Source organism: Lagopus muta, chromosome 7, assembly GCF_023343835.1.
Source record: "Lagopus muta isolate bLagMut1 chromosome 7, bLagMut1 primary, whole genome shotgun sequence".
Lineage (NCBI taxonomy): Eukaryota > Metazoa > Chordata > Aves > Galliformes > Phasianidae > Lagopus > Lagopus muta.
Window position 1 is genome coordinate 34084640 of NC_064439.1, and position 23308 is coordinate 34107947.

Here is a 23308-nt window from a genome sequence, read left to right on the forward strand (position 1 = left end):
ACATAAAAAGGTTATTCCATTAAAAGATTATTTCAGACTAAAAGTCTTATAGAGTTGCTTCTCAGTGCATGCAACTGTTTAAACTGTTGCAGTATTTTTTATTCTTAAAAAAGATGCAGATAATGAAAGCAAAAAAAAATTATTGAGGAATTGATTGTATCTAATCTGTTACTGATTTATACTTGTTTGAATCAATATAAATAACAATTAAGCTAAATGACATTATTTTTCTTCTTAATTTTGTTTGGTTAATGACTTATGTCTAGTCTTCTATCAAGGCTTTCTCTAGCAGACTAAGAACTTAGGGCTCTTTCATAGTTTTATGAGCAAAGGTGAACTTTGCTTCCTTTCTTGACCAGGTCTTGCCTTTCCATTCACTGTCTTTCTGACCATACACATCTTCTTTGGAACTTGTTAACCTTTAACCCTCTCAGGCACTCCCTCCTGAGTCACTGTCACTGTATTTCCTGAAATTCAGAATGTAGAGTGATTTATCTGCTCCAGTCCTGTCATTTATTTTTCAGTGTAGCTCATTAAGACTAATGTGGATTTTTTCTAAAATGTGTGTTTTTCTAAAATGGGGGTGGGATGCATGTGACAATACTATAGACAGACTGAGAGAAGAACATGGATGGGTGCAGTAGAGGAGGGAACTAAGCATGTTAAGTGCTGTCTTGTCTGTACACTTAGATAAGGACCATATCCTATGAATTTTAAATAACTAATTTTGTATTATTGTTTCTCTAGTATTCTTGAGAAGATCACGTTGTCGTGGTATTAAAGCATTGCATTTTGTTTTGCAAGTATCTGTAGTACTATGTAAAGGCTCAGAAGAGATCTTACTTCCTACTGCCTTGGCTGTAGACCAACTAAGTATTTAAATAGATTATTATTGATAAAATGTATATAGACAACATTATTATTAACATTCCTAAAACTTTCCTTGATTAATTCTGTGTTTATGAAAAATACATCAAAAAAAAAAAATGTTATGTCTATACAGAGGAGCAAATGTTAAGCTATTATCAATGTTTTAATTTGTAATGATTCCAATAAGAATGTGCTGGTCATCACATGCAGACCTTCTCGGAGTGCTTTATTAACTTTCAGGTGTAAGCTGAAACCTATTTCAATATTGAGCAAAATGATACTGATACATGTTTTCTTTTCTTTTCTTCCCCCCCTGTTTACCAGGATGGTACGAAACAAAAACGAGAACGGAAGAAGACTGTGTCTTTCAGCAGTATGCCGACTGAGAAAAAGATCAGCAGTGCAAGTGACTGTATAAATGCAATGGTTGAAGGCTCTGAGCTCAAAAAGATTCGATCCAATTCCAGAGTGTATCACCGATATTTTCTTTTAGATGCAGATATGCAATCCCTACGCTGGGAACCTTCAAAAAAGGATTCTGAAAAAGCAAAGATTGACATCAAGTCAATCAAAGAAGTAAGAACAGGAAAAAATACAGATATTTTTCGCAGCAATGGAATATATGACCAGATATCAGAAGACTGCGCTTTCTCAATCATATATGGAGAAAACTATGAGTCACTAGATCTTGTTGCTAACTCAGCAGATATTGCAAATGTTTGGGTTACTGGCTTAAGATACCTGATTTCTTACGGAAAACATACTCTAGACATGATAGAAAGTACTCAAGATAATATGCGGACTTCATGGCTTTCACAAATGTTCAGTGAATCGGATGTAGATAATGTAGGACATATACCCCTGTGTAATGCTGTGCAGTTTATAAAAGACTTAAATCCTGGTTTAAAAACAAATAAAATTGAATTAAAATTCAAGGAGTTACATAGATCCAAGGAAAAAACTGGTACTGAAGTAACAAAAGAAGAGTTTATTGAAGTTTTTCATGAGCTTTGTACTCGACCTGAAATCTATTTCCTGTTGGTTCAGTTTTCAAGCAATAAAGAATTCCTAGATACCAAGGACCTTATGATGTTTTTAGAAGCAGAACAGGGTATGGCACATGTCACAGAAGAAATAAGCCTTGAAATTATTCAGAAATATGAGCCAGCCAAAGAGGGCCAGGAAAAGGGTTGGCTTTCTATAGATGGGTTTACGAATTACCTTACTTCACCAGACTGCCACATATTTGACCCAGAACATAAAAAAGTTTGTCAAGATATGAAACAGCCATTATCTCATTATTTTATAAATTCATCTCATAATACATACTTGATAGAGGATCAGTTTCGAGGGCCTTCTGACATCACGGGTTATATTCGTGCTCTTAAAATGGGTTGTCGCAGTGTTGAACTGGATGTTTGGGACGGTCCAGATAATGAGCCTGTGATTTACACGGGACATACAATGACTTCTCAGATTGTCTTCCGTAGTGTGATTGATATTATTAACAAGTATGCATTTTTTGCTTCAGAGTATCCTCTTATTTTATGTTTAGAAAATCACTGTTCTATAAAGCAGCAGAAAGTGATGGTACAACACATGAAGAAAATTTTGGGAGACAAACTACATACGCAGTCTCCAAACATTGAAGACTCTTATCTTCCATCACCGGAATCACTTAAAGGAAAAATACTAATTAAAGCAAAAAAGCTTTCCTCAAATTGTTCTGGACTAGAAGGAGATGTTACGGATGAAGATGAAGGGGCAGAAATGTCACAAAGAGTGGGGAAAGAGGGTGTAGAACAACAAAACTCTTTGACTGGGAAACGATTTCAGCTTTGCAAAGAGCTCTCTGAGTTGGTAAGCATATGTAAATCAGTTCAGTTCAAAGAGTTTCAAGTTTCATTTCAGCTCCAGAAGTACTGGGAAGTGTGCTCATTTAATGAAGTGCTTGCTAGCAAATATGCCAATGAAAACCCGGGAGACTTTGTAAATTATAACAAACGTTTTCTTGCCAGAGTTTTTCCCAGTCCTATGAGGATCGACTCTAGTAATATGAATCCCCAGGATTTTTGGAAATGTGGTTGTCAGATAGTAGCCATGAACTTTCAGACGCCTGGATTAATGATGGATCTTAACATTGGTTGGTTTCGACAAAATGGGAACTGTGGCTACGTCCTTCGTCCTGCTATCATGAGAGAAGAAGTATCTTTCTTTAGTGCAAACACAAAAGACACTGTGCCTGGAGTTTCACCTCAGCTGCTTCATATTAAAATCATTAGTGGGCAAAACTTTCCTAAACCCAAAGGATCAGGTGCCAAAGGTGATGTTGTGGATCCATATGTCTATGTTGAAATACATGGAATCCCTGCTGACTGTGCCGAGCAAAGGACAAAGACTATGCACCAGAATGGTGATAATCCAATTTTTGATGAAAGTTTTGAATTTCAAATAAATTTACCAGAACTAGCAATGGTGCGTTTTGTAGTGCTGGATGATGATTACATTGGGGATGAGTTTATCGGGCAGTACACTATTCCCTTTGAGTGTCTACAGACTGGTTATCGTCATGTTCCTCTGCAGTCTTTAACTGGTGAAATGTTAGCACATGCTTCCTTGTTCGTGCATGTGGCCATTACTAATCGAAGGGGTGGTGGGAAACCTCATAAGCGGGGCCTCTCTGTGAGGAAGGGCAAGAAATCACGGGAGTATGCTTCTGTGAGAACACTGTGGATTAAAACAATAGATGAAGTGTTCAAGAATGCTCTCCAGCCTATACGAGATGCCACGGATTTGAGAGAAAATATGCAGGTACAGTTTTTATGGTGAATTTGTCAGTACGTTATGTGTATTTTTGTATTATGATACGTAAATAATATGTGCTGTTTAGAGTCTTACTGCATTTTGTAAGTTACTTGAATCAAGTCTAATGCTGAGCAGCTTTAAAAACTGATTATATTAGAGCAACTTTTGGGGTGATACCGTCTACTGATGTAAACTGTGATTCATACACATAGTTTGCCATTTTTTTCTGTGTGAAAAACGATTCAGAATTCAAACCTGTTGACTAGACCTGTGTCTTTGAAAAAAATTATTAGATATATGCCAGTAGAAAGTACAGTAAGATTTTAGCTTGTTTTTGCAGAACCCTGGAGATCTAACTTCCAAATGCAATTTTTGGAGATTCTAATAAAGATTTCAGGTAAATAAGCTCTTTTTAGTTCTAAATCAGAGGACTTTAAAGTTACATTTTATTTAGTAAAGCTTTTAACTAATTACAAACTTCTGAAGAAATACTAGCAGTGATCTGTAAAATTCAGCAACTTCATCTGAAATGAAGTGGCTTATTAAATCATCATACTTTTATTTAACATGAAGGGGAAACTGATCAAAGACATCAGCGTAGATAAATTTTCTTCATGAATAATGTTATCTTGAAGAGATTTTATTAGTAGTACAGTTTTAAAACTGGTTTTTCTCTTTATGGAAGAAGAAAGTATTTCAGTGTTTTGAAGCTCCCCCATTCTATTTGATATATAACGTTACTGTACTAAGAAATTATTTGAAAGATATGGAGATAATATTTTGGTTTGTGAAAGTGTTTTGCTTTACAAGCTAGGTATAGAGTGAGCTTTACATGTAGTTAATCTCTTGAAGCGTAAAATTCTGTCACATAAGAGGTACTGTATTTTAAAATGGCTTTCAAGGAATAGCTGAATCTGAGATTTAAGGAGAGCAAAAACGAGCAGTTTTTGTAGCTGCTTTAAACTCTTCACTTCATGTGCTGCATTGTTTTCCAGAGCTGCTATAATCTGTCAGTCTTTGCAGTATGATGTCTTTGAATGGCAGATATTGGAAGATATCTTAGATATTTTATTCTCTCAGTTTAAGTTGCATTATCAACTAAATTGTTATTGTATCCCAAAGTGCTATCAAGAAGGTATTTATGATATGTATATGTAGGAACATTAATTTTGTGTAGCTTTACTGGCAGGTTATATAATATGCATAATTTAAAATCTATGTAACTAAAGGTTTCCAGCTAATAAAAATAAGCAAGCCACTCAAAATAAATACCAGCTTATGTCAAGGAATGTGATTTATGAATTATGGCTTTTGGGAGTAAAGAAGAACATAATGTCCCTGAAGCCAGATACTGAGAAACTGGTTTTGTTTTTAAAATAAACTGGAAGAAGGTAAAAAATAAGGAATTGTAGAGCAGGAAGTCTAATTTTTTTTTTTAATCATATTTTTTAATCATAGGTTGCCTTTTATCATCTTTGTTATGCACTGCAATGCCATGACAAAAGCTGATGTCATAATTTGTTATGTGTCCATCACTGATGAAAGAACAGTGGATGTGATGTATGTTTAAATTGTTTGATGGAGTCAGATATAGGGTTATAAGTCAAAGGCAAGAGTTACAGCTGTATCTTTGCCTTGCCTGCCAGTAGCTAATGTGTATGCTCCCTGTGCTCTCATTTACCTCTCTGTAAAATTATTGATCATAATGATTTATTCATGCTGTTAAACAAAATCGGCTTGAAAAGACGTTCCAATGTCTTTTTTTTTTTCCTTCCAACTGTGTAATTATTGTATCATTAAGCTGTAGTCTGGTTGTTAGTAGTTTGTCTTTGGTGGACATTTACTGAACACTACTTTACTGAAGTATACTGTAAGTGAACGTAATAGATGTCATGTAGGTATTCACATAGGTTGGCACAGATATCCTGTATGTAGATATCTTGAAATCTATTTTATTTATTTTGTTTCATAAAAGGAGCGCAGAATATTTCACATTTGATTACTATTTGCATTAAAGTTGACATTACGTCCCTCAAGGTAATTTGTCCAAAACAAAGCCGTCAAGATGGAAAATGGTTTGATGAAAATGATTAATCAGTCCTAAAAACTGGTCAGATACCCAGTGTAGGTAAGATGAGAAAAAAGGGAGCATTGAGCACATTTGTAACTCAAATGTGCAATGATTTTGTTTCTTCCAGGAAAACAAACTCCAGACCTGCCAGAGATCACCAGCTCCCACTTGGTACAGACATCCTAAATTCAATACAGTGCTGAGAACATTCCTCTCATGGAATTTCAGTGGCTGCTTGGAGTCACATTGTATTTCTAATACTGGAAATTCTTCTCAAGTTTTAACATGCAATTTTATATTCCACCGTATTGGATAGCAATTAAAACTATAATAAATTTTAGAGAAATATACAAAATTGAAATTTATATAAAAGTACCTGAAAAATTGGTTTAAGTCATCCTGTAATAGGAGTGACATCAGTTAGTGGAGTGCTGGGTTTGTGAATTGCACCAAATGGGAGCCAGCAGATCCACAGCACGTCTGGATGATAGTTAAGGTATTTCTAAAGTTACAAATGGGCTGAATTTCTCCTTCCACTCCACCTTGCTTATATGGGACGTTCACCACCTGCTGTTTCTCCTGATAACGTATTGTAAGTTACTTTGAAATATCTTTCAGAATTTTTTCAAAACAAAAAAGCACTATGCTTCAGAATTCATTTTATTTGCATTGTTAATTTTAGTAGTGGAATAGGCCACGCACTTGTTCTAATTTGATTTTTGCTGCAGAAGGTATTGCTGGAACTTTTAACTTTTCTAGTTAACTACAAGTGTAATCTTGTTTGCTTTAAAGCTGCCAGTTCTTCGGGGAAAATCTGTGTACGTTTTAGCTCAGCTGTTGTACTGTTGTATATTAACCTGAAAGAATGATAAGTTAAAATTGTATTTAACTGTAAAGGAAACTCTTTCTTTCCTTTTTGCAGAATGCAGTAGTCTCATTCAAAGAATTATGTGGCCTCTCTCCTGTAGCAAATCTTATGCAGTGCATTTTGGCAGTGTCTACGCGCTTGGTTGGGCCTGATAGTGCACCCTTGGTAGTACTGAATCTCAATGATCAGTATCCGACTATGGAGCTCCAAGGGATAGTTCCAGAGGTCTTGAAAAAGATTGTAACAGCATATGACATGGTGAGTAGTCTTTTGTGGTTATTTTATATGCTATCTGAACACTTTCTTCTTAGAATACATAGTACTATGCCTGCTTAGAAAGGTCATTTTAACCTCTGAATTGCTGTTTCATGCTTCATTACATGTGTTTGAAAGCCATTCCCATGAATGTGCTGCAACTGGTAGTGTTTTCATATCAGGTAAAAGAGCTATACACTGCATGTGAATATGGAAGTGTTTGTACACTTCAGAAAGCAAAGTTGTTACAATCAAGAGAGTGTAACATGAAGAGGATGTGTTAATTTACCTGTTCTGCAGTATCTTGAAGCTGTCTGCCTGTCAGTAAACCTCTTACAATTATTTGCTACTTAGTATTTTTCATTTTATGAACATTCCTTTGGCATTGACTTAGTGTAAACAGAAAGGAGTCAGAAAAAGTTTTTAGGAATTTTAGTTTTAGAAGCAACTTGAAGTGTTAAAATCTGCACATGCCTTTTCATTTTCCTGTGCTGAATCTTTCCTGGAGAACTCAAACTCATTGAATTACTCTGTAATCAGCTGTAATATTAACTTCAGATTTTATACTTAAGTAAATGTGTAAATTGTGTCTTCAGAAACTGGAAATTTAACATTTTACAAGGAAGGAAAACATTGAGAAATAATGGATTATACCTACCTGCCAAAAATCTAAAGTATCAAAAAAAGAAAGATCCACTGAGCAGATGAGTGTGATTTGAAATGTCCTCCACTTCTGTCATCTAGAATTTCTGTAACTGAGCTTTATATTTGTTTATTTTGTAATTGCTTTAATCTGATGTATCATCTGACAATAAGAAAATATCTCTAGGATAATTTTGCATTACTTTTCTATGTTCAAAGGAGAAACCTCACTCAACAAGATCAAGTCACCATGTTGAAAACACTCTTTGCTATTTAAAAGAAAAAAAAAAAGAGAAAGAAAATAAACTGGTAGTTCAGTTCCATACATATATATATATATACATATATATATTTTAAACCATTTTCTAGATAAAAAGCACTTTTAGAATAATACTATACCACTGTCCTAAAGTACTAAGTATGAATTGGTAATTAACAATTTATGTAGAGCTTGTATAGCTTAATGATGGTGTACATACAATACAATTTGATCTTAGCGGTAGCACAGTTACAAAAAGATGGTATCTTAGTGGTAGCCTTACAAGATATCATCATAATTAGGATGGAAACAGGCATGATTGTTGGATTTACACATATAATGTACTTAATGAAGTTCTATTTTGTTGGTGGAAATGTCTCAGACCTGCCATTTGTTCTGATGCTGCTCCATGCTTGTTATTAAACTATTCCGAATATTTAAGTATTTTAATTAAAATTCTTCGTTTTAAATACTTTTTTAGAGGTGACTCATACATTCAGACAGCTTCACAATACAGTTTTTTTTTCCTTTTCTCTAATGTAGCTTTAACCCCCTTCCCCTGTAGTCCTCAAGTGATTTGAATATTTGTGTACTTAGAAATCTATACTTCATTTTCATTGATCAAAACAGTAGAATATTTATGTAATGGCATGTTCAAAGCATTTTACCATCTCTACTTCTGTAAAGAATGGTGGAGACTCCATTTCATACAAAGACAAACATTAAGACACGACTTCAAACTTCTAGCTTTAAATAATATTGAAGATTAATAATCAAAACAGTGATGATTTTAGTCAAACTTACAAATAAAAATAATGAGATGCATTTCAATTCATGAAACTTGGCCTGTCCAGCTGGACAAAAAGTTTTAAGCAATTAGAATCAGTGGGATCTACTGGATAATCCTATGTCAGAAATGGGAGCTGTGCTGATAGCTCTTTTTTTTTTTTCTGAGAGCTCACCTAGATATCAACTGGAGAAAATGTGAGGATGCGTATCATTGACCACGAGAAGATGTGAAGCTTCCTAGCTCACATTTCAAAATTTGCTATCGTGACGGATGTTTAGAGTCTGATACTATATTAATGAGTTTTTTTCTGTATTTTTGGTTTGAATTTAGTAAGTCCTCAAAATGACACACTTTATATCAATAGTTGCTTTTGGTTTGGGGATTTTCTGGCCATCATTAAAGAGCAGGTGGGTGTAAAATTGGGCTTAGTAATGAGAAGTCTTATCTAGAATTAAGAAAGGGTAGCTGTGCTATCAAAATAATGATTACCTCCTTGTCTTATTTTATGCTGGTTTAGGTGTCAGCATAGATCAAAATTATATTTCAGCCATATTCTATGACACACACATAATGGTGTGTCAGTATGCTCACTATGAAATCGTGATGTTAAAAGGGAACACATTACATATTCATTAATTAAACAGAGGTTAACACTGTAAATGCACAAGTTGTCATGACCTTGCATGAATTCCGAATATGGCAGTCTGAATGATATTTTAATTCTACTTCAGAGTGAGAGTATTTGGGACAAATGAAAGAATTTTTATTTGTCAGATATGCTCTCAACTTTATAAAATCATAATCAACATAGAAAGCAGTATTCAGCCAAGATTATTAATTATCTAGAAGAATTTATTTGCATTGAAAGCATTAGAGGGCTCATCTTTTCCCTGTAAAGTGAGACAAGATGTAAGAATTTACAGTGGGACAGTCAGTCTGCATTGAAATAATTACAATTATAAGGAGAGTGCAGTACTGCAAGGACACATCTTACGTGAGAATAACTTCAGGTTCACATGATTACATACAATTTTTAAGGAAACAACTAAACAAATGATTTGTTAATTAGCATGTTACTACATAATTATTTTTATGTATGTAAACAAACAGCATGTTATGCTTTTTTTAAATTGCCAGTGTTCACTACTACGTACAGAGGAGCTATGGGTTAAAATAATGTATCTTTGAGCTTGATAAGTGTTTTTCCATCAGCCTTACTAAAACCAAAAGTTTACCCAGGAAATAAGAAAATCTTCAGCTTATATCCATGTTATGGCAGTTGAGGTGTCTTTCCAGAAGAATGAAAACAGATATAACTGGGAAATTTTGAGAAGCTGAAGTGGCATATTTTTCTCTAGCTACTCCATGCTCCTGAGTAAATTTTCTCTCATATTTTTTCTCACTGTTTAACAATGTTTTATTTTTCCCTTTCGTTCATGAACTTCAGCTTCCTTTATGTGATACTTCAGCATGCACTCTGTTGGTGTCATCACACCCATCACTGATCAGTGCTGCAGACTGAAGCTTGGAGTTAAGGCAAGTGCCTCTTCCACAACATTGCATGTTTTTTTTATGTCTTATGAGATTTAAGATGAAGAGTAAGTAAACTTTAAAAAGTTGTATTATGACAAGAGAAAAAAAAATTACCTTGTCCTAAGTCTGCAGCATTATTCAGTGATGACTGTAATAGCACTACAAAGATATGCTAGAGGATCATACAGAGGAAGCCAGATACTGTTCAGATACTGCCTTTGTTTGTCCTTTGTGAAGGATGAAGTGTCCCATTTGATGAAGATGAGGTTTTCTGAAGTTTGCAAGGAAAAACGTACTTACAAGAAGGAAACTAACATAGAAAATGCAGAAAGCTCTTCCTGTGTGAAAGAAGATAAAGTAATACTGCTGTAATAATTAGGATTGATTGTTATTAAGACCTAATTGTGCAGTGCTGCTAGGCCTATTTTTTTCACATTAAAAAAAAAAAAAAAGAAAGAAAATGAAAGAAAACAGAAAAAAAAAAAAACAACCCGCACATGAAGGTTATATTGTAATTCAAAGTGTATTCAGACTGATAGTACAGGAGGTCTTAATTTGTTTCAAGTAGTATGGATAGCTTTTATAGATGCGCTCTAGGGACAGGATCAAAATCAGGTCTGAGTTTATTGATGCTGAGGATTATGAGATAATGAAAATGAGAGGTATTAAAAGACACCAAAGCTTGTAAACCAGAATACACAATCTGATCTGTGAATAGTAATTCTGTAGTAAGCTTGCATCTGGTTTATCTGACTGTTGGCAGCAGATTGCATATACAGTCACGTTGAAGTTAACTTCATGTTATGTAGTTGCAAATGTTTCCAGTGACATGAGCTAATTAATGTAGCCTGTATTTTGATTTCCATTCTATTCACAAGATACTTTGACATTAATCCTAGAATTGTTATAGACTGAATCAACACTAGCAGGGTTTACTAAAAACTATCTAAAAACAACTTACTATCTAGGTTTTGGTCATTAATATTTCGTCTGCTGCTCAGTACCGTAAACGTTCTTCATCTTTAAAAATCATGATGGTATCCATGCAAGTGAATATGGTGGGACACTTCTGTATCAGACATGCTGGGTTGAAATCTGTAATTCTGACAGAAACAAAAAGCGTATCAATTCTGTGGAATGTAAATTTTCCAAGGAATAATTAGGAGATCTGTTTTGAGTTATACTTTGCTTGTAAAATCTATATTAGTTACCTTGTTGATGATGTAGGTTCTAGGTCATGGTTACCTTCCAAATGTAGTTAAGAAATTTCAGTCATTCTTCTGTGGTTATGAAACTGTATCTTGAGAGAATGTGTAAATTAAGACTTTTCCACTTCCTCTCAGCTTGTTGATGTGCCATAGTTAGTTAGCTCACAAGCCTTTGTTCCTTTGGGATTGAAAGTGTCTGTGCTAATGAGAGGTACAAGGTCCAGCGCTGCTACTTACTGATTGTTCTTGTAAGATGGAATGAGTGTACAGATTGCTTTATCTCTCATATAACTTTAGACTGAAACTTTAGATTTTGGATTGTTGCAAGGAAAGCTGAGTTCTTACCAATCTAATCTAACTTTGGATCGCATGTGATAGCATCTGACCTCTGTCTGCTTTGTGCACCTAAAGAAAATCTAGATTTTTCAATCTGGTGCCTTTTCTGAGGAATATGTGACTGGCATAGACTACGAAAGCTGTGCTTAGTTTTCCCCAGTCGATTCAGAACGTCATTCTTGACTGCATTTCTTCTGAAGTCCATGTTACAAGGCATCCTCCAAAATGTTGAAGTCATGTGAATATAAGGAGGATAAATAGATATTAAGCCGTATTGTGTTAATTACAAAAATATAAGAGCTCACTGTGAAGAAATTCAGGAGCAACCCTCGCCGATTTAAAAATAACAATGAATTGTTTCTTGAAAATAATGGAAACGAAGTCCATCAGAGTGTGTACAGCTGCTAGCTGATCAAAGAGTATAACCTGCAGGAAAGAAACAAAGCCATAAGACTAAATTTTTTTTTGCATGCATATACCTTTGGAGATTGAAGGTTCATATGAAACATTTCTTTATGTGGAAATCAGTGGAGAATGCACCTCTAGCTGAATTGCTAGTAGAAGAAATTACAAAAGAAAGACAATGTGACTGAAAAAAAAAATTACTATAATGATATTCATTCAAGCATTCTCAAGGATTGATATATCCAAACTGCTAAATTGCTGTGTGTATCCTCACACCTAAAACTGACTATCTAAGTTGGTAGTGTGGTGCCAGTATTTCAAAAGGTTTCCAGAGGAAATCAAGGATTTTCAGCTCAGACAGCCTGTCATCTGTACTGTGAAAATGGGAGAGTTCTTTGAAGTCAAGAAGCTTGTAAACAAGGGAGACTAATCTATTTTGTAAAAAGCATTTGTCAAAGTCCCTTTCCAAATGCTTAGGTTGAAATGAAGTTATCACTAAATTTTTTAGCCTTTTGAGTAGTTTATTATGCCCTGAAAACTGGAGTAAATGATGAGTTTAACTAGAATCATAGAATCACAAGGTTGGGAAAGACCTTGATGCAAGATCATCTAGTCCAACCATCGTCCTACTACCGTTGCTACCACAAGCTCCTAAACCGTATCTTGCAGCTCCTCATCCAGACAACTCTTGAACACTGCCAGGGACGGCAACTCCACCACCTCCCTGGGCAGCCACTCCAGTGCCTGAACACTCTCTGAGAGAAAAAGAGAAAAATTCTCCTTGTGTCTAACCAAAACTTCCTCTGGTACAGCTTGCAGCCATTTCCTCGGGTCCTGTTTTCTGCCTGGGAGAAGAGACCAGCCCTCCTCCACACAGCCTCCATTCAGGAAGCTGTAGAGTGCAGTCAGGTCTCCTCTGAGCCTCCTCTTCTCCAGACTAAACAATCCCAGCTCCCTCAGCTGCTCCTCATAAGGCTTGTGTTCCAGCCCCCGTACCAGTTTCATTGCCCTTCTCTGGACGCGTTCCAGGGCCTCAATGTCTTTCTTACAGTGAGGAGCCCAAACTAGCTGTTCCAACAGGAAGTGAGTTTTTATGAGAGTTATTTGTATTCATTATTGCATTTGGTTGTAATTTTCTAAAAAAAAGTAAGGTAGACTGTAAGTCTTTTGCAAGAATTTTGATCTAGCTAATACAGCTAAATTGTTTTGAAGATGTATGACCTAATGGTTCCCCAAGGACAGTATCAGGTGATAAATGGATACAGCTCAGTGGTGAAGAGATCTAAGGGCAATACTAATTTCAGCATATTAGTTGCAATGTAATATTGCAGATAGCCTAAGTAATATTTTTGTCCTGTTTAATTATAACTGCTTTTTTTTTTCTTTTTCTAATGAGTTTAAATAGTTGCTGAGTGCAGTTGTTAATCTGTCAAAAAAACTGTTGAGAAACAAAGTACTGATGGAACATACAGTCAATAGCATGGGCAGTTCCTGCAAAAGCAGCTATGTTATTTGTTATCAGTTCTTGTTTTCCTGTTGTATAACAGGACAGTCATTCTAAACTGCAAGCTGCAATTACACATCCAAAAGTGGAGCTGCAGATGATAACCTCAAATTATATTGGCTTTTTCAGTCCAAAAGGGCAAAAACAAAGGTCTAATTTTGGATATTCAAGCTTCACTGCCAAATGTTGTAGAGTATCAGCTGTTCCACATTGAAAAACTCTGATAATGACAACTTGATGCTTTTGGAAAGTCAAGATTTCTTTTTTTAAAAAAATTAAGAGAATGAATGATGAAAATTTTGATGTCCTCTCAGTAATTCCATTATAGCTTATGTCTGACTATTTATAAGAACATAGAATAATAGTACTACATGAGAAGAAAAGTTCATCTGGCTTACTTTCTTGTTTCTAACATATTCCAATGGCATGTTAGTGGAAAAGCACAAAAATAGGTCACATGAATAGTAACTTGTCTTAAATGTACTCCATATTTCTAATAGTAGTTCTTGTTTTCTTTCCCAATGAATTTTTAATCTTCTGTTTGTCTTTCTGACCACTCCTGTGTAAGAAATGTGGTTATTTGATCTTTCACTGATACTCTGAGTTTCAAAAATAATGTTGCATATTAATATTTTTCCCAAGGATAGCAGTGTTCTGCTTCTTTTTACAGATGCAGGCTATTTTCCTTCCTATACATGTATGTATACTTATATTTACATGCCTCCTTATTGTCCACTTTTTACATGGTGTTCTCATTCTGTTTGTTTAAAGATAATGAAAAGCATTTTGTTCTGATAGCCAGAGCAACAGGAAAACAAGGCAAAATGGTGGTTGAGCGTGCATTGCATGCACAGTTTAAAAGAGAGCTGTAGGTTATTTTATTTACTCTGTCTTCAATCTGGTCTTTTCAAGTACTTTAGTTATGAGTAATGAAGAGAGAACATACAGGCTTTTAGATACAGAATTTGTGGACTCTTGGTTCCTTTGGTAAATGTGAGACGTCTTCAGTGCGCACTGAAGTAGCAGTTAGCGGTTTTGTTTTCTCATCTTGTATTTTGGACAGTACACAGATAGTAGAAAGATCAATTATTCTTCATTATATGGCATCTCTGGACTGTCTGGGCTGAACCACACCTGATTTTTACTTATAATGAAGTTACTATTGATTTTTTTGTTTCTGTAAGTGAACTGCTAGAAAGCTCAATTGTAAAAATTTCTTTTGATTGAAGATGTGAACTTTAAAATCCATACGTAGAATCATTAATGATGGAAGCCATCTCTGGAAATCATCTTGTCCAATCCCGTGATGAGATCAGGGCCAACTAGAGCACATTGCCTAAGACTGTTCAGTTGGGTGTTGAGTATCACACGGGATGAACACTCGACAGACTCTCTGGGCAAACTGTGCCATTGTATGACCACACAAGATTCCCCTGAGCCTTCTCTGCTTGAGCCTGAACAGTCTCAGCTCTCTCAGCCTCCCAGTATGAGAAAGATGCCTCAGTCCTTTTAAGGAACTGTCTTTGTGGTCTTGTGCTGGGCTTACTCCAGTAAGTCCCTATCATTCTTCTACCTCAGAGCCCCAGACTGCCCTGCGTGTTCCACGTGTGGCCTCAGCAATGCTTAGTAAGGGGGAAAGATTATTCTCCTCTGTCTTCTGGGGATGTACTTCCTATGTTGTTTTCTCTTTGTTATCCATCAGGGCCCTCTGGTCCTGGTCTCAGAAGCTGCCTTCCAGTCAGTCAGCCTCCAGCCTGTACTGGTGCACGTGGAGTTCATTTGCCTTCACTGAACTTCACAAGGTTCCTGTCAACCCATCTCTCCAGCCTGTCAAAGTCTTTCTGAGTAGCAGTACAGCTATGTGCTGTACCCACCTTCCTCCAAGCCTTGTATCTTCTGCCAAGCTTGCTGAAGGTGCCCTGTGACCCATCATGCAGGTGATAAATGGGGGTGTTAAACACTGTTAGCTCAAGTATCAGCCTCTAGGGTATGCCACTGGTGACTGAATCAGGCTTGAGGACCCCTTTCTTTTGAAAACTTAGTAGCATTGATCTAGCTGTCAGTTAACTGTCAAGATTAAATCACTGGTTATTGAATTTTGAACTGAGCTCAGTAATGTGAAGAGCACTTTCCAGCTTAATGGAAGTGCACTGCTGTTGATGTTCGTGTTAGATAAAAGCATGTTTCAGAATGCTTTCAGTCCCCTCACCATTAGAATAATTCACTTGGGTTCGAGGTTTGAAATGAGTTCAGAATCTGATTTTCCAGTACATTTCCTTCCTAGTGCTATAGCTGCATTCTTTTCCAGTTGAAAATAAAGTCAGTATATATATAATTCTAAACAACTCTTTATGCAACTGCACAGCAAGCTGACTGACAGGTGACACTGGAAGGACTGAGAACAATTCTTTTGCTTATTCCAGTGTTACAACAAAACACCATTTTGATGCAACAAATTGAATACTAGACTGCTTGAGTAGAATTTATATGGATATTTAGTTAGAGCTGACAATATTTTGTTTGTGTTCCCAGTGCATATGGTGGCACCAGTTTGGCCACTGGATATTAAGCAGTTTCCAGAAATGTCACAGAAGGGTATCTAGTACACTTAGATTTGAGAGAAAAGAAGAATGTGAATAGCGTTTTGTGGAGATAACTTTTTAAATAAAGACTTGGTTTATGCCTATTTTAAGTGTGTTTTTTACTGTTGGAACATAGATCTGCCAGTATTTTTAACACATGCTCTTCTTTTGTAGTGTGCTTTAATTGCTACAAAATAAAATTCATCCTTGATGTTGCAACTCAGTGAAGGTATTTTCTCTCACTGAGTTTCATCATCGTGACATAGCTTACCATTAGCTGGATTCTTGTAAAATGTTTTATGATTTATCTCTTGGTATGTGCAACATCTGATGCAGACTGAGATGTGAATGATCCAAATCCTTTATTAGAAGTTCTCACATCATTATATACCTTCACAAGTTTTCTTTTTCTAGCTTTCCCATCCACCCCTACCTTTACATGTCAACAGAGCATTCTAGAAAACACTCTTCAACCGTTCACACAGGCGCTTATCCAGTCAGAGCTGTGAGACGTTCTTTCTTCTTCTAGAGGTGTCCTTGGTTCTCATGCTGTTTATCTTGCTCCACAGCTTCTGCTCTGAACAGTTTTTCTTGTATTCCCACAGGTATGCTACCTACCAGCTCCAGAGAAATAACAAATACTGTAGTATTAATAAATTATTATTACTGTAATAATAAATACTATAGTGGGCTTTTTTTTTTTTTTTTTTTCCTGTCTCTCAAAGAATTCTGTCTCCAGGTCTGTATTCTTGTTAGAATGTAGTGTGTAAAATATTTAACTTTAAATTCAATCTATGTCTTTCCCCTAAGTTAGAGGCATGAGTAGAATGTTCTGTCTTCTACCAAAAGAGATATCTTCATCAGCCTGGTAATAATAAATCTCGACTTATTCGAATTCAGAATGATTTCAAGTAGTGTTAATAGAATGTGCATGTACATCCATGTGAGCATTTATATACATATATATACTTCTACATATATAAGCATATACTTATACCTGTATGTACTTACATATATTACATATTATATACATTATATAATATATTATATTGTCTTACATGTGATACGTACTATATACATATATGTAGACATACACAGTATTAGTTCATAGATCTTACCTCTTCAGTAAAACAAAACAGACAAAACAAAGCTCTGAAACACTAAAAATAATCTTAAAGGATAGTCTAGACTTCTATATTCCTTTTTTTATTATTTTCCTATAACTGTCCTGATGATATATTCTGTTTTGCTGAGAAAAGAATAGATACTTTAAGTATATGATTTTTTCATTTGTTCTGCGAAGATGGAGTCACAAAAGGGGTGAATGTTACCAATAGTAGTGGTGAAGTTCTATTAGTAGGAAACAAGAATGTTTTTTATTTCTATCCATTATAGCCATTTCTTTTCTAATACCTTTGATAGATGAAATAACTCAAATGTTCTTATCATCTTTGTTGACATTTATTCTTTTGGTTGAATTATTAACAGTTTTTCTGATAAGTAGGTAAAATGATTGCATGATTGGTCATAAGATGGATGAGAGGCAGGAATTGCAGGGAGAGCTGAAACAATTCCAGTAAATGTTGTATGTTTCGTCTTTAAAAAATATTCACCAGATATCTGGAATCTGCTCTTCCAGAGGAAAGCAACAGTGGAAATGGGAATTAATATTGTAAAAGACTGGGAAGTATTAATCTTTGTATAATATTTGTTATTCTCTTAGAATAGGCATGCATAATTTATAGTACATTTTTAATGAGGAGCGCTTCTAACTGCTTGTTCCCTATTAAGCTTGTTTGCGTTTCTCTTTCCAGTTTTGTCACTTAAAATACAAGTTAGCAGTGGTTAGGAAATTCCTGCTTTTTGATTGCCTTGTTCATTATATGCTTATGTAATGTACACTAGAATATAGTTTGTTTTTCTCCTCTGCTTCCACAACTAATTCACCTTCAGAATTTCATTTCTCATTCTGCTTACAGACATTCTGTTTCTCACACTGAAGCTTCTGCTTACTCTTCATTTTCTGCTTTGCTTTTGTACCAAGCACAAAACAAGTATGATGTGGACCAAGCTGATTTTCTGTTTAAATAGTACTATTTATACTTAGTTGTTCTGCATGCTGTGCCTACCAAAAAGTCTTCATTCTCTGTTAGAATCATAGAATCATAGAATCACTAAGGTTGGAAAAGACCTAAAAGATCACCCAGTCCAACCGTTCACCTATTCCCAATAGCTCCTACTAAACCATGTCCCTCAACGCAACATCCAGTCTTTCCTTGAACACCCCCAGGCTCGGTGATTCCACCACCTCCCTGGGCAGTCCATTCCAGTGCCTGACCACCCTTTCTGAAAAGTAATACTTCCTCATGTCCAGCCTGAATTTCCCCTGGCGTAGCTTGAAACCATTCCCCCTGGTCCTATCCCTAATGACACGAGAGAAGAGGCCGACCCCCAGCTCACTACAACCTCCCTTCAGGAAGTTATAGAGAGCAATAAGGTCTCCCCTGAGCCTCCTCTTCTCCAGGCTGAACATTCCCAGCTCCTTCAGCCTCTCCTCATATGGCCTGTGTTCCAGACCCCTCACCAGCTTCGTTGCCCTTCTTTGAACACGTTCCAGGGCCTCAATATCTTTCTTGCAGTGAGGGGCCCAAAACTGGACACAGTACTCGAGGTGCGGCCTCACGAGTGCTGAATATAGGGGAACAATCACCTCTCTGCTCCTGCTTGCAACACTGTTTCTGATGCAAGCCAGGAATAATATCTATTAATAGATATTTAATTTAATTAATTAATTAATTAATTAATTAATTAATTAATTAAATAATTAATTAATTAATTAATTAATTAATTAATTTAATTAACAAGGTTAATATCTGCTTGATTGTTTCTGTGATACAATTTGGCTAAAATTCTGGAAAGAATTTATATGTTGGAACAGTTTGTAAGGGTTGTAACAGCTGAGTATTTGCTGAGGGATGTGGTGCAAAGCAATGTAATAATAAAATTGTAATGAACTTTTATTATTACTTAATTAATCAAACATAACTAGAAGGTGATGTGTGGACATGTACACACCTTACTGCTTGGTTCTGTTTTTAGTGAAAGAATTCTTTTTGTTTACAAAAACAGCATGTAATTTCCTTTGACATCAACAAAATTGGGGTGTAGCACTGATATTGATTAAATGGTGGTGGGAATCAACTCTTGAATTTTTGTTAGTTGAGCCAATTTTGCTTACTGATGCTGTTAATCTTAAATACAGCTTTGTATGTGTTTTAAAGGAAACTGAAGGTAAAGAAAGAAACTTGTTCTGGTATTGTTAGTACCAAAATTTGTATTAGAATTATTTGTCACTTTTTTTTTCTTCCCGAAATTTGCAAGGGAAGCATTACATTTGATCTAAGGATATTTTTCATACCAAAACTGTGAAATTTTAAACCTCTAAATTATTATATCGTCTTCAGTGTTAACCTTATCACAATGGAGGAACACTGACACTGTGATCTGTTTCTTTTCCTTCCATCTGCAATACTAGTGTGACTTTCTTACTCTTTCAAGTACAGGAGCTAAACAAAGGAACACCATGATGTGAGCGTATTTAGTCATCTTTGTATTCTCTTTTTTTCTAAATATGAGTGCAGTGTCCCAGAACAGAAGAGTGAGTTTTCGAATCTACCGCTGTTACCACATTTTCTAAATTATCTGCATGTAGGATATATTATATGGAGGAACTGAGGGCATAGAAATTACTGTGTATGTGCGGTCAGAAACACAGATTAGATAACACAGTGCAGTCACAATAGCTTGCACAGTCCCTTCAGATCAAATACCTTGAGTGGGCAGCATAACTGCTCTGTTAGGAATTCCAATCAAAAATGTTCTCAGGTTAAGAGAAGAATCCCACATTATTGTGTGTTAGGATCCTGACCAAACAAGAGTTATACATGTTCAGCATTTTATTTTTCAAAGTGATTTTCAAAGCAGGAAAAGCTCAGAGCAGAGTGCTTTACAGGGTCCTTTCAGCTAGATAGTAAACTAACATTATTGCTTATTGGATGTATATTTGCAGTTGATGTCAATCATGCTTTGGACCTTTTCGTTTAAGTGCATTACAGAAAGAAATATGTTCCTTGACATACATGTTGAAACAAGTAAAATCTTTGCCTTTCAAGGAAATTTATGGTAGGTTCATTTCGATTTCTGTATACTGCTTTGAAGAACCAATGATGATGAAACACTCCTTGACAATCCAGGAATAGTTAATTTGCAGTGCTCCCTATGGAAGTCTTTCTGGGTAAAATACGCTATTGTTTAAAATGAGCTTCTCTGTACAATTGTTGTCTTTATCGCAACTAATTAGTAATTAGCATAATTCTATGCATAGGCAATTTTTGCCTGAGTGAGCATTGATATTTATATTCAAAGAACAATCCAGTTAAAAATGGGTAAGCTAAAATATTTCCCTTGCAGCTTAGCAACCTGATCCAGTTACTATTTTTTCCTCACTTATTGTTATAGTTTGCAGTTCTTTTTTTTTTAATTGACATAAGTCAGGGTAAAGATTCTTTGAAATTATAAACAGATTAATCAGGATGTGAAGGTTAAATGTAAACATTATCCAGTACAGTGACCTCCACAGCTGTAGTTGTAGGAATTAACCTAGAATTACCTTTAGATACTTTGTCATTTACTTAAACTAGATTTTTGTCTAGCTGAAAATAACAGAAGCCTGTAACACAGTTTACCTCCCCACAGGTGGTGTTCTTTCTTGCTTGCATGCTTTCTGTGATCCAAAATTGGGCTCATTTACCCATTTCTCCAAATTCATTCATGTCTCACTTATATAATCACAAGTTTGGAGAAGTTTTGGACCTACAGGATCATCTAGTCCAACCGTCCTCTCACTACCATTGCTACCTCAAGTCACTGAACCATGTCTCGCAGCCCCTCATCCAGATGCCTCTTGAACCTAGGGATGATGACTCCACCACCTCCCTGGGCAGACCATTCCGTTGCCTGACCTCCCCCTGAGACAGAAAGTTCTTCCCTATGTCTAAGCTAAATCTTCCCTGGCACAACTTGTGGCTGTTTCCTCAGATCCTGTTTGTTGCCTGGGAGAAGAGGCCAAACCCCTCCTCATAACAACCTCCCTTCAGGAAGTTGTAGAGTGCACTTAGAGCAGTGTTCAGGAAATCAGCCTCAATGTCAGTATCACTCAGCTGGGGAAAGCTTCCTCTACTAGGTGGGAGAAAGGACTGCTGTAGTCCTGCCTCTTAAAGCATTGTATTGGTGAGCAGGAATTTTGGATGTGTTTGATTTTCTTTTTTTAGTATATCTAGCTTAACCAATGTTTTTGTGAAGGGAAATCTGCTCGTAGAAGTAATGCTGCTTGATTAGATCCCAGAGACATTAATGGTTAAGGGGTAAAGCAAAGTCCATCCTTCTGAATACATATCCTGGGCTGAAGAATCTGCACAGATCCATTTTAATCAGTGTGCTTTTGGCTGAGTTTCCATGAAAGGTTTTTGCTTGAGAAAGATCAAGTAAGGAAATCATTTATTATCCTTATCCTCTAGTACAAGCCTCGAGTGATTTGTTTTCCTCCTTAGCGCTAGCTCATGCACATGCGCAAGTTTAGCCACAGAAGGGGAAAATACGGAGGTGCAAATCTGGAAAAGCAGTGGCATGATAAATATGGAAACAGTTACTGGGCAATGAGCTATCACCATCCTGAGCATCTGAGTGATTAACAAAGAGGAAGCCAGGTTGTTTCCCCCAAGCCAACAAAAGCAAACAACCTGGTAAACAGTTAAATAATTTCCATATGTTTTGATAAACAGTGAGTTATGGAATTGACATTTTACTCCAGTGTTCACAGATCCTGACCCAAAACTATCATGTTTTTTGTGTCCTTATGCCACATTTGCAGCACTTTTCTGCTTGGTCATAACAAGGAAGAAGAAAGTCTTTGTTATGTTTAAAACAAACAATAGATTACTGATTTCAGTTTAAATTTAGAATATTTTTCAAATTTAACATTGCCAATAAGAAATGAATTTTACTGATATTTCTGTATATTTTATTTTCTCTACAGATGATTCAGACCATCCGGACTCTAGTTGAAAATGCAGATAGCTTATATGAGAGGATAGTGCAATGTCAGAAAGCAGGTAAGTGCACATTGTCTTTTAAAACTGTTATAAAGAATTATAAAGACATTTTTCTTTATTTCCCAAAACTTTTATTTGAGTTTATTTATTCAGCTATAGGCACGCATATATATGTGCATTAGTTTACAGTAGTGTACAGCAACAGTGAAAAGGATATTTCAAATAGAAATCAAGCAGCTGTAAAATTACAACTCATGTTTAGCTCTGTTAGATGAATATGCTCTGGCTCTGTGGATTTGTTACTTACCATATTGTCTGTTTAGAATAAAACAATTTTGTTTCAGTTACGTGCACCTTCAGTGGCAGTTTTTTCCTAGTCCACGGATGCACAAAATCTTTTTATAAAAAACTTTGTTGCGATTTATGGGTCCCACCTACACATTCTCTGGTAGTTTTCCTGTTTCTGATATATTTGAAACAGGTTGTGTAATCACTTTGTTCTTAGTCCTTTCACAAATTGTCCCCTTCTCACCTGATATGTTATAAAAATTTTCCACGTGGACACAAATATGAGTATTTAAGGCTACTACTTCATTTTGAATAGCATCTCTGACCGTGCTGCTTAATCATGCTGGTTTTTTATTGATTGCTCTCAAGTATTTTTTAAATAACGTAGCACATCTGCTCAGAGTAATGGTGCATCTCATTCTGCATCAGAATCTGCTGAAAGTCAAAGTATTTGCATCCAGTGCTGTCATGCACAAATCAATTGGGACGAAAGCTTTTTATGCGCAAATACATTTTTTTTTCTATCTGATATTCAGCATTGTGCAGTAGCCATAATCTTACATGGTTTTCTTGCATTCTTTGGTCCCTTTCATTGCTGTCCACAAAATTTCAGTCTCTCTCTTTACAAACTCTTTTTTTGTTAGCAGATGCCTTTCAACTCAGATGAGATGCAGGAAGGTGTACCTGCTTTCAATTTCAGGATCTTCACTGTATTCTTAGTATACACTCCTTAGGCTCCGTGAACCTTAATCAAACCATAGAATTGTCAAAGTACTTGAAAA

The 23308-nt window shown here is 35.8% G+C and overlaps 1 protein-coding gene across 3 annotated transcripts in view; it reads left to right on the top strand.

Moving 5' to 3' along the window:
- The window catches only part of PLCL2 (phospholipase C like 2), a 117520-nt gene that overhangs the window by 63606 nt on the left and 30606 nt on the right, over positions 1–23308 (top strand). For all 3 annotated transcript variants that reach the window (XM_048950319.1, XM_048950318.1, XM_048950320.1), the window contains 3 exons: positions 1195–3681; positions 6669–6872; positions 22223–22298. In XM_048950319.1, coding sequence (XP_048806276.1) covers positions 1195–3681; positions 6669–6872; positions 22223–22298 — 2767 coding nt within the window. The remainder of the gene's footprint in view (positions 1–1194; positions 3682–6668; positions 6873–22222; positions 22299–23308) is intronic.